General features: G+C 32.1%; 1 protein-coding gene across 1 annotated transcript; it reads right to left on the reverse strand.

The window, feature by feature from the left end:
• Positions 1-2683: 2683 nt before the first annotated feature.
• On the reverse strand, positions 2684-9149 carry LOC134255576 (uncharacterized). Its single transcript, XM_062738108.1, has 5 exons — positions 8967-9149; positions 8569-8696; positions 3872-3963; positions 3247-3459; positions 2684-2751 (listed from the first exon to the last, which is right to left on the reverse strand). The coding sequence occupies exons 1-5, from the start codon at positions 9087-9089 to the stop codon at positions 2684-2686; spliced, it is 624 nt and encodes a 207-aa protein (XP_062594092.1). The 5' UTR covers positions 9090-9149.
• Between the last annotated feature and the right edge of the window lie 4053 nt (positions 9150-13202).

Here is a 13202-nt window from a genome sequence, read left to right on the forward strand (position 1 = left end):
CACGTAGACATATTGGAGATCTCGACTACAGAGGAAGACATTCACACAAAACCACTCACAAGGGGAAAGAGGGGTGATGATTTGGACGATTCACAACTGCATCACCCATGTGGTTCTTCGAACAAAGCCTCTCAAACCCTAGAAATAAGTACATGTATTGAAAGAGACCGTACAATGGGAGCCAACAGCGGCAAAAAGAACACATCCGAATTTTTTTCCATTCATGAAACAAACAAGGAACTCGCAAATTCGCCAAAATCTCGTGAAAATCCCATACGATCAATTTCGATTAGAACAGCACTTAGAAGATCTCGATTTTCTACTCATATGATGTTTTTAACAATGTTTGTGATATTTCTTATTTCGTATTTACCTCCTCTCGTTATTGTGCTTATATTGTATAACAGTCCTCAAAATTTCCAATGGTTAACGGAGCAGAGTTCTTTCAAAATTAATTTGTTCTTTCTTCTCAGGACATCATATCTCTTAAGTCACGCTGCAAACCCTTACATAAATTGTCTATTTGACAGAGCATTCAGAAATATTTTGATAAATTCATTTAAATGTACTTAACCTAAAGAGGAACATAATTGAATGGTGAAAGTTAAAATCTAAAATCAAGTCCTTTCATTTATTTTCCCACAACAAAGCTGTAATAATTTGAATTTATTCCGCCTCCATCATACTTACTGAGTATATGATGCATTTGCATAACTGTTATCAAATATATCTAGCTTTTAACACGTTCATAAGTATTTCTTAGTTTCTTTCGAGATTTATTTCTCTAACATGATATTTTTCTTGTTTTATTGTCATGTGTTTAATCTGTTAAAATTTTCTTACTGTCATATTGTATTTCATACATGTAGTCTGGGAATGAAAAGAATATTATCTGTTTTACTGAATGTACTTCATACTGACTTTTATAATATTACATGATTCATGGATAATAATTAAACATTTTCATGACAGGACGATAGAAGTTAGATATTCGTTTTTATCTACTGATTTTGTTTATTTGGTCTTTAATTAGTTTGGTTTTATTGATTATTTATCATCAGTGGGAGAATTGTACAATAACGGCAAAGAGTAAGACTAAATTCCTTATCCTATTACAATAGACCCTTTAATTTTCCTTTGACATATTTTGCTTAGGACTTATTCCCCTTAGCCACCATATTGTAGGGCAACATCCCCAGATCCCTTCATTATTCAACCAAGTTTAATTTGTTTGAATGGGTACAGACGTAAAGATAACACAGTTTTTTAAATGAAAATACGTGTGTTAAAACCTCTATTGATGCATAATTTTAAGATTGTAAATATTTTTCCCCATATATTTCTTGCATGCATGTTTAAAATTGGTTGCTCAATGAGGTAAATTCACTACTTTGCCCTACAAGATGGCGGCTAAGGGGAATAACTCATAAGCAAAACATGTCAAAGGAAAAGGGTCTATAGTCAAGAGTTAAGACATATTTGTGCATTCTTCTGGAATAAAATTACACCACTCCAAGAATTAAACGTATGACACAAGTTATTAGAAAAATGCAAATTTTGACTAGAATGCAAAATAATACAAAACCAAAAAAAAAAACCAAAAAGGATGGGTGGTGGGTTATTTTCCCAACGCACTACCAGACTAACAAAACTGGCGCAACAAAAACAAAGATTTTGATTGGGTTAAAAATCCGTAAAAAAGACAACTCCTCCAAGACAAGCAAGGGTTGCGATTTCGCAATGAATTGCGTCTGCGTTAAAGGCGCATATATCCTGGAGACTGCGCAGGGATATGAGGAATTATCCGAAGGTGTAACAAATAACAGATTTCTCATAGCGGCATAAATTGAATTATATGTGATAATATTGTTTTTTTCCCTGTGACTTTGAGCATTTACATTCTTTGCATCAAAGTTAAAGTCTTTGGAATCATTTAAAACTTTTGTTTATGTGATCTTGTCATTGTTTCGATCGTCCAGATCAGGACACACTTTCGGATCCCATGTACACTGTCGTCCATCTTCAACATGAAAACTTGTCGTCCTACAGAAAAACTGTCGAACAATATGAGTCGTACGTATATTCTCACAACGTCAGGGCCGGGTTGTGTTTCTAATCATTGTTGTGGAACCCGTGACAAATTTCATTCCATGTTTAATAGGCTCAGTAACGAAAATATCTTTTTCTTATCTCTCAAATTGATGCCCGCGTGGCTCAATGGAAAGAGTGTCTGCTCTAACATTACGGAGTAAGGGGTCGATCCTTGCGTCGCAAGTTCGAATCCCATTGAGGGACGTTGAGACCGGTCCCTCGGATAAGACCGTGTAATTTGAGGTCCAAGGTCAAAGTAGTTCCTGGCACGAAAAACACCCCAACCTAAAAATTGCAGCTCTCCATCGGAAATAGGTGACTTTTCCACATAAGTGCAAAATTCTCGAGAGGAATGTTAAACAACAACCAAACAAACAAATACATGTTAACAAACAAACTTCAATTTCAAAACCAGTTTCATTTACAAATTTACTTCAGTTCATTGCCATAAATTTGATTGGATTTCACTGATATTCAATTGTTCCAAAGACACTTATTTCCCAACTGGGACTGAAAAAAAAAATGGAAAGCTGACAAAAAAGTATTGAATATTCTACAAAAATACGAAAGCCGAAAAAGAGACAATTATTGTCTAATTTTTTTTCAAATTATCTGTAATAAAAGTATACTTACTAGTAGGAATCGGTACCTGACAAAGACCTAAAAACAAATTAACTTGCTTTATTAATATGATATTTTCTCATAAGTATTAAATGGTCAATTAGCATTTTAGACGGTATAAATGTACTATTTGATTTTGTGGTGGCTGAGGCAATGGCAAATATGTTTTGAATGACAAATATAACATTATAGCTTGAATGAAAAATATAAATAATAAATACTATAGTTGGAAATTCATTGGTTTCTTCCTAACAGAAATTCAACAAAACTAGCCCTTATAGCCTCAAAAAATCGAAGATTTCGCCAATCCATAAAGAAGCTACGAATGCATATACTTCGTACGGTCTCATACACAAGGTATACGTATACAGGATACTGTTTTCTTTGTACCCTTTAATCACAAATCACCAATCATAATATGAAAAATATACTATATATATGTTTAAATTGAATATTTGAGGGGTGGGGAGGGTGGCTTATTACTGAAAATCCAATTTTCTTTTAAAATGTATACGTATAATAATGCTATTAGACCTGTGGAAGCTTGGTTAAGGTGATGATCTTCCACACATTTTAGATCCAGGTGAGCCTTCAGCACAGACCGCTGTGATGTGGAGAGAGCAGGTGTCCGGGAAAGCAGGGAGACGTGAACAGATGTCCTGTCACAGGTACCCTGGATTTCAGGAGCATAGCACAGGTACACCAGGGCGATGTTTGAGTAGTCTGTGTATGCAACTCGCAATGCAGCTAGACGTATTCAAAATATCAATTAATAAAGGACTAATGAATAAAAAAGCAAAACATGAAAACTTATGATCAAAGAGATAAAACATAAATGAATTTTTTTTCAATAAATAAAATGTTGCAAACATTTTATTTAATATTCTTTACCTACGACATCCCATGTGGCTTAAAGTATTAAGTTCATACCTTATGATATACCTATATGCTTTCCCTCTGACGTCAATATAACTTTGATACGTCGTCATTAAAAATAACCTTCATAACTGGTCGTGCAATGTCTAGCTTTTATACGTCATGACTCACCTTCATATCTTCCCTTTAACGTCAATATACATGTGTAACTTCGATACGTCATGACTTACCTTTATATCTTTCCTCTGACGTCAATGTGTAACTTTGATATGTCATGACTCACCTTCATATCTTCCTTCTGCCGTCAGTTTGTATGCCCCTCCAGTTCCGCTCAAGAGTCCAGTGTTAGGGGAAGTACAAGACTGTGTACGAGGACTTGAAAAATTGATTCATTTATTATATGTATCGTATACCTTTTTTTCTTCTTTCTTTTTTTTTTCATTGCAGTTAAAAAATGTATTTATGTATTACTTTCCCCATTTCCATTCCTTTATTTCTCATTGGACGGGTGAAGTCTAGTAAATAGATGCATTTTAGAAACAAGATTTTTTTCATAAAATACATATGATCACAAACCAACCCGAAATTATAATAAAGGGCTTCCGTCTCCAACGGAAGACCTTCTACTGATTCTGTTGTTTCTTTTACACTATTATTACTATTTTTTTTCTTACCGATTTTATGCAGACGATATCTCAAGAACGCCTCGGCAGTTTTTCATGAAACTTTCAGCAACGATAACAAACTATTTGATCTTCATGCGATTTTTTTATTTTGCCGTCGTCACTTACGGTTGCGAGATATGGCCATTTTTCTGTTTTTAAATAGTCATTTTGTCCGAGAGTGTTCTCGAAAACGGTTGGGGATTAAGTCATGAAACTTTCAGGGATGATAGATTATGACTCCTAGATTCGAGAAGGATATATGGTTTTTGTTGCCGTCGCGTCCGTCGTCCACCGGAAGTAGTTTAAAAATATGCAAAATTTTATTTTTTTTCTTTTCAAAACGTTTCTTATGGAGGCAAATAGAGTGTCTCGAGTAATATTTTGTCCACCGGAAGTTATTTTTTCCAAACCGGAAGTAATCCAAAAAATGAGCATTTTTCATCGAAATTATCAGGGATGAATCCTTTACACTCTGAAAGGAGTTTTAGGTCATTTTAAGTACTTCCGGTCACACCGGAAGTGAATAAAAAAGACCGGAAGTTGTTTGAAATTAATAGATTTCACTCTTAAATGTATTCTCACGTATTTTGAATAATTGAGCTTTTTTTTCATTTAAAGTTGTTTTATAACCTTATCAAAAATCGTACGGAAGACCTACTCGTTGCTCGCAACGAGATCTCATCTAGTTATAATTATAATTCCAATTAATGTTTTAAAATGGAAGCTTATTATCTACAAGAATATTCTATTTGTGGTTGATGAATTACATTGTACAATTACAGGTTTAGGCCATGGAATGGATAATTTTTCAAACCTCAACGGTAAAGAAAGAATGTTCTAAGCACAACAACCACTGTGAAAGAAGAAGGTATGGTTTTAGCTTTATTGCGCCCTAAAAATGTGATGACATCAAAAAGTTTTGAAACTGGCTTAAATATTAGTTTTTAATAAATAAATGACTCTGATAAATCAGGAAAGAATATGGCATGAAGTTTACCATTCTTCAAATATGACGTCTGGCGTCATTAATGTGAAGCATTTCTCTATTTTCAACAGAAAAAGCCTCAGAATGGCACATTTCAAGGGTGATTTTCCTTTAGAAAACAGTGTCCACAGCCGTCGCCCACGTTAATTTTTTGATATTTTGTGGAAAATTCAATAACAAATCACATATCTCAAGATCTTTGTGGGCGATGCCTGTGGACAATGTTATCTGAAAGAAAATTCCATTGAAAATTGGTGTCTTCTGCAACTTTTTAAGAAAATACGGGAAAATGCACATGTTTATGACGTCATAATTAGCATTTAAAAACACATGTAAGAAAAATGACTTGTATGATTTTTCTGCATTGAATTTCAATTATTTAAAAAGCATGAGTTTTCAATTTTACACCAGTTTCATTTTTTAGAAAATCACAGGGCAAAATCTGTATGGAAACCATACCTTCTTCTTATGCCGATTATAAATTTTGTGATCATTTGATGAACCTGTATTTAAACAGGTTTAAATGCGAATTGTTCAGATAGATTTATATATTTTAAGGGAACAATTGTAAAATCATACAATGGATATATTATAAGAATGTGAATATAAAACAGAAGAAATCGACGGATGATCGAATTTACTCTGAGCACTAGGGAAAAAAAATCTTAAAACTGTAAGCCCTTCTTCCAATATATCTGTCGTGCATATTTTAAGAATGTCATTTAAAGCAGATAACATTTGGGCCAAGGTTTGATAATAATGAGACCGTGGAATAAAATGACAAGAAAGACACTGCGGGTGCGACCGGACGACAGGGGATGTTCACTCCTCTATGACACTTGATCCTACAAGTTATGTTTTTGGAGGTCCGTGTTTTCTCTGGTCATATTTTGTATTAATTAAATGGACTTTGGGCCTCAATACTGTTCGTTATCTCTGTATTTCATGAAAAGGTGTAGACTTTAAAATTGATATCAAGTCAGAGACCTATAGGCCTTGACTTTTGTATCACGTTCGAGACGACTAGTATCAATATTTAATAATTTTCTTCCTATCTGAAATAGAAATTCTGGATTCACTTAAAAATTATTGCATATTTTTTTAATACAAGACTCATTATTTTTTTATCATTACTATTTAAACACACAATGTTTGTCTTCCACAGCTCAACACACTTTTTAAACTCACATGGTTTTTTCGCACAAATTAAGGTCACTTTGTTATAATGCAAAATCGTGTAACCTGACAGCAGATCTATTTTTAAAATGAATTATAACTTAATTTGTTCTTATTCAATTACTTTAAATATAATTCACATATAATAATTTGTAGTATTTTTATGTGCTTTTGACAGTTCCCAAATGTTTTTTTCATGATTTCTTGTCAAATGCAGCCGTCTTTGTATACGTTCAATTTAAACTTTAAAGCATACTTTTGCCTTGCCTAAATACAGAAACAGTGCAGTTCATGTAACTTCTGTATTTTCTGTATATAAATATGATACTAAGGCGCAAGATGATAGAAGTGTTTCTCATCTGCTCGACTGCTTCCCATGTTAATTAAAAAGATGGAATTTTTTCAGGTTATCTTTCTGAAATCTAGCATCATGAAAGACGCTTTCCAACGCAAAATTTCAAAGTTTCAGATCATAAATGTACAAGAATTTTCTTTTCAATAGTAACAATTTACTATGTTGAAAAATAAACAATACTTTTTTACCATATCCTTTGACATTATTTCTTTACACAGTTTTGTCATTTTTCGGCGTTGCATTTCGACAAAACCAAGACAGGTACAGAAAATGTGCGAAGTACTCAGAAATATACTTATCTGTAAGAAGTCAATTTGAACATTTCAACTAAAAAGTATCAAAAAAGCTCAATTTTGAATACCTATGGTAGAACCATACACATGTAACATCATACAATTCATAAACAAATTCCCTCTTAAAAAATCTAGTTTTAAAACTTTAGATAATGATTGAAGAGAATGTGAACCTTTAACATGAAATATTAATTAATATTAGTGTTATCTCTCGTACTGAAGCTCGATAATTTTGAGTTTTATTGCAAGAAAAATGTTACCTTAATTTGTGCGAAAATCCATGTGAGTTTAAAATTTGCATTGAGCTGTATAGTTTTAAAAGTGCACATTAAAGATGATTAAAGATGCATCAATTTATGAAGTGAATTAGTCATAAACCAGTAGTCATACAGAATACTCGTCTAATTGACTTAAAGAACGGAACATGAAATCAACAGTAAAATTGCATGTTCATTATTATTTATTAAGCTTTTAAGGTGGATTTATTATACGACGACCCCTGGCTCGAACCATGCCTGAAACATTATTTTATTAATACATGTACAATGCTTATTAACATTTTTCCTATATGATGTACATTACATTATTGATCATTGCAGACAGAAAAGGGTCATGATTTGAAAGTACCCTATTAAATAAAATGAAATGGCGAAAATAATAAAATATCAAACATTTATCTATCATTTCCTAAAACATTACATAACTTTAAAGAAGTTTATTTTACGAGATATAAGAGTTTTTAAAATAGGTTGTGTTTGTTTTCTTGTTAATTAAAGAACAAGACGTTAACTGGTTATATGGCTCAACTTTGAGAACTTTTGATCGAAAAAAAAACAGAAAAATGATATCAGATAAAAAAAAAAGAGGGAGGGAATGTATTGTCAAATAAGGTAACCTGGATAGGGTTATGTAATGTAGTGTTCGAGTAAAAAAGTTTGATACAGAATGACGTTTGAACTCTGATAAATCATGGCTTTCGGGATTTTTTTTCAAGACAATATCCTATATGTGGTAGTGCCCTTCCCCAGAGGTCATAATTTGAACAAATTTGAACCTTATTTATGTGAGGAAAATTCCAGATTACTATTACTAACCATGATTTTGCTATTCTTGAGAAGGAATTTTAAAGATTATTCTTAGGCATTCATATGTAAAACGTTAACTGCCCTCGTGCTCCAACCTGAAGACACGATTTAAACAAACTTGAATCTACACTGCCTGAGGATGTTACTATATAATATGACTAATCATGGCATTGTTGTAAACTTTTGAACGATTCTTTCTATGCATTTCTTTGTAAAAAATGTTGTGGTCCCACCGTATCCCTAGAAGGTATTCCCTCAGTTCAAATGAGCTAAAAGTGATATCGAAAAGAATTGTTAAATGCTGGGTGTCACTATGATTCACGCACTGAATAGTCTATTTTGTACCATATTTTTCTGGTATTTACAAGTGAAAATAGGATAAATGGACTGTAATTTAACTTAAGGAGGATGTTGTACTCACGAGAACCCTGCGTATGCCATATACAGGTGACCGTCGCTTCCTCGTTTAAAGGTCCACACCTGTGAGTCCCAGGTAGTGTCTCCCCATTGAAATGTCGTCCTCTCTAATTCATGCCATGTACCAAGAAACTTGAAACAATAAATTGAAAACCAATGTTTTAATAATAGTGCATCAACGATTATTTATATATAAAATTAATATAATTTGTCTATCAATAAAATCCCATTAACTTAACTAGAAGTTATTTTTTATCAATTACTTACTAGTAATTATCCATGATTTCAAGTTACTGCAAAGCTTAACTAATAAGAAACTGTCAATCATATTTACTTATGTAAGAGAGCAAAAATTTTAATAATTTATCTTCTTTAACGTTAACAAGCAAATAATATACTTACTCCTGTTTCATTAAAGTTGTTTACTAAATGCGTTCTGTCAAAATCACAACTCACTGCTTGTAAAACCTTGATGTCAGATAGAAATACAAATGATAAAATCAATGTCAAGAAATGTTCAAACATGTCCAATACTGAATTCCCGAAAATTCCCCAAATTATATCAAACTTTGATTGTACGTGCACTTTATAGTAACGTGAATAAGGTTAAGTAAGGACTATGACTTTCTCTGTGTTCTTTTGTCAGATAAAGATATTTACGGCACACCAATTGGATCAAAAGATTCTTAGACATGAACAACAAGCGGTTTATACGAGGGACGTTCAATAAATAATGTTATTGGGACTCGGAAAGAAACAAAAAAAAGTTATTTTTCTATAATTTAGTCTTCATGATTTAACTAAATTATTCTCTTTCGATTAAAACACATGTCCGTAACATTTTTTAAATTTATAATTGTTTTTAGAACTCATTTTTGAGCATGACCCTTCGTATACTGAAAAATGGCATATCCTATGATTTGCTGTACTTGTTTTCTTCTTCCTGGTGGTTTGGGAAATGAAACAAGTCAAAGTTGTTGGTGTGACAAAACATTTAAAACTCTTTATTTATCCCCAAAACTCTTTTACTCTTCATGGCCTGTGGGTTTGGAAGATGTCATAAAGAAATTTAATGTAGTGTACTCCTCATTCTGTTTCCTTCCTCTCATAAACCTTTAAAGTTTTTGCAAAAATTTGTTTAATAGACTCCTCCAGAAATTGAGCATCCTCCCCGAATATGAATTTGAAAAAGACCGCTAATAAATAAGAAAATAGCATATAAAACTGTTGTTGTGCTCTTGAAAGTCTTTGTTCTTCTTAGGCTTTTGCATTTTTGTTAAGTGCATCTTATTGTAAATTTGTTTTAAGGGTTTAAGCAAAATGGATTCAAGTGTCATTATAGATTTGAATTTCAGAAAAACGTGGATAAGTACATATTTTGATTTTTTTTTTAAATAATTGTTTAGATATTCCTACACGCTGTCGTTTTCACTCATTTTTCAGAATATAGAGTGACCTTTGAGTATTAAACATTTTTACTATCAAATGTTTCTATAAAACAATATAAATATAATGCTTTCTTTTACTTGTTGGTCACCATATGCCAATAGCAGTTAAAAACATATAGTCAGCAATTATTCATCCAAAATGTACGAAAAAAGTACCAGAAAAAGACATTTTTCCGATATTTTGCATCACGTCTATTTTCAAACATGTGTTACTATAAATAGAAATGAAAACCTCTGCTTCTCATTCTGTATTTCGTATATACTTTCTTTTACTTGTTGGTCACCATATGCCAATAGCAGTTAAAAACATATAGTCAGCAATTATTCATCCAAAATGTGAGAAAAAAGTACAAAAAAACGACATTTTTCCGATATTTTGCAGTTCGTCTATGTTTAAACATGTGTTACTATAAATAGAAATGGAAACCACTGCTTCTCATTTTGTATTTGATATAAAATTTTCTTTTACTTGTTGGTCACCATATGCCAATAGCAGTTAAAAACAGATAGTCAGCAATTATTCATCCAAAATTTTAGAAAAAAGTACAAAAAACGACATTTTCCCGATATTTCGCATTACGTCTATTTTCAAACATGTGTTACTATAAATAGAAATGGAAACCTCTGCTAATCATTCTGCATTCCATTGAATGTTTCTTTGTTCTTGTCAGTCACATAATACCAGTTACATTTAATGACAGAAAGTCGGTAAATTTCCCAACTCTAATTTGAGAATTGGTGGGAAAATCAATATTAAACAGTTAATTTCATATGTGTCTATTTTTAGACATTTGTACTATTTATAGAGATGAGAGCCTGTCCTCAATAATTTGTGAGATTTATACTATTCCTTTTTCTTATTTTTGAAATATTGGAGAGATCCATATTTTTATTATTTATGATTCAGTGGAGCTTCAAAATGATGGAAAATTGACATTTTTCATCATTTTATGAGACATGTCTAAATTTACGCATTTGAGGCTATAAATAGAATACGGAAATCCCTGAAAATAATATGCATGGTAGTTACTGGTGTCCAGTCTCTGACATTAGCATATTGACTTTTACAGTATATTTCATATTTACCTAGCAATGGCATCTTAAACTCTGCCCAAATTTCATTTTTTGGATTTTTCTTAAATATGTCTATTTTTAGATACATGTTACTAAAAATAGCATTGAAATCCCACTCCAATTTTTTCTTGAGAGGACACTACTAATACTGACGTTTGACGACACGCATATGATTTGAAAAATTTCCGTAGACAATTTTTTTTATTTAACCTTAAATTTCTCAAAAAATGCCAAATTTTCCATTTTTCACATTTTGAGAAACTATGCAATTTTGCAGAACCGTTTTCTAAGAGTGTGGTCAATTCTGGAATAACTGGTTATATGCCCTGTATTCTTCAACAGTTGATATTTTCTTATGATACAAAGATTTATATTTGAGTTCACTACATAAAGATTAAAATGCATTCATATTTCCTCAATTTTCATGTTTTTGTTTGGTCAAAAATGGCCGAAAATGGCCAAATTCAATGGATCCGTCTCCATGGCAACCGGGTGCACGTGGGAAACTTCTAACACCATATTTGCTGGTTTTGTACCAAGGTGCACCTGTGGTGCAAATTTCATCAAAATTGGAGATGTGTCGTTTCCAAGCCCTATAGTAAATTTTTTGGTGCTTACAGAGAATGCATGTTAACAAGTTTTATAGCTGCTTAAATGAAGCGTTTAAATTTACTGTAGTTCACTGATTCTTGACCATTCATTTTTAATGCTATGTCTCGACTAGCCCTTGTTTTCCAGCTACCAGCAATGTAATAATGCAATGAAAAGTGGTCACATCAACTGTTCTAAATTCATTAAAGATTTAATAAATAGAGAACGTCAAGTTTAATGTCATATGATTTCTTTGTTGTATGTCATCGAGGTAATGACATTATTTATTGAACGTCCCTCGTATGCATGTATACATGATTTCTTCAGTAGTACTGTACAATTATTTTTTTCAAGAATCAGATGTAGATACTTTTTCAAAATTTTCAATCACAAGATTTCACCAAAAACAACAACTCAAAAACTTTTGACTTTTAAACTCAATGCACATCCATTCCCCACGATATATCAAATCCAGGCCTTTTTTCTTTTTTCTTCAGTCAAGCTGCTTTTTTTTTAATGGAATTTTCAAAGACTACCTTTTCATTAATATTGGTCACTTATAAAATCATTTTGTTAATTAACAAATATTCAGATTGTACACATAACGAAGTACTCTGAAGCTGATATCAAAATAATGCTCGCGCGTTACTGATTGACAATATCTAAAAAGTATGTGGTTTTTTTTAGAACAAGGTCTTCCTACACTCTGTTGGAATAACCATATGAACAAATTGCGCCACACAGACTTTTTTTTGTACTCGATTGAAGCAATATTTGTCCAAATTTTTACAAGTAAGAAGGAGAAAACACTTTTTGTGACCTCAGCTCGACAAGAAGATATATCGACGACTCAGTAATTATTATTATTAATTATCAATTAACAACGATTACATGTATTTCCATTTTATGTGTATATGATCGATATATTCCAGTGAGTTTAATTTGAATAAAAACAAATCAAAAATGTCTGACACATCTATTTCATATTTTCATATTTTACTCAGTCCGGCGTGACTATTGCCCAGGGTGGTGTCCTACCAAACATCTAGGCCTTGCTCCTCCCCAAGAAGACCCAGAAGTCAACCAACAATTTAAAAAAGTCTGTATACGACTATAATAGTATTCTAACAACCAAGCTTTATGGTGACTTTAAAGGTACTTGGACACAGATTTGAAGTTATTATTTTCTCTTTAATATTACGACTTATATATTTTTATAGCATTTCACACAAAAAATAATTAAAAATCTTATTTCGTTTAAAAGATATTGAAATTTCAAATTTTTCGGCGGGTTTGATTGACATATCTTTGTACTCTCACAAATTTTATTTTATTCTTAATCCTTAGGAAAAGTGGCAATCTCGTTTTGTATGAATGAAAAGTATAAATACTATAATACAAAAAATTCAGAGTAGACACGTTCGAAAGCAAAACTAGAACTGTCCAATAGGGACGAATACCCCCCGCTGGGTTTTTCAGAGAAGGTGCCAATTCAAAAATACTTTATGGATCTAGAGGTGTTCAC

Source organism: Saccostrea cucullata, unplaced genomic scaffold (assembly GCF_032062105.1).
Source record: "Saccostrea cucullata isolate Sc308-1 unplaced genomic scaffold, CSIRO_AGI_Scuc_v1 ctg935, whole genome shotgun sequence".
Classification (NCBI taxonomy): Eukaryota; Metazoa; Mollusca; class Bivalvia; order Ostreida; family Ostreidae; genus Saccostrea; species Saccostrea cuccullata.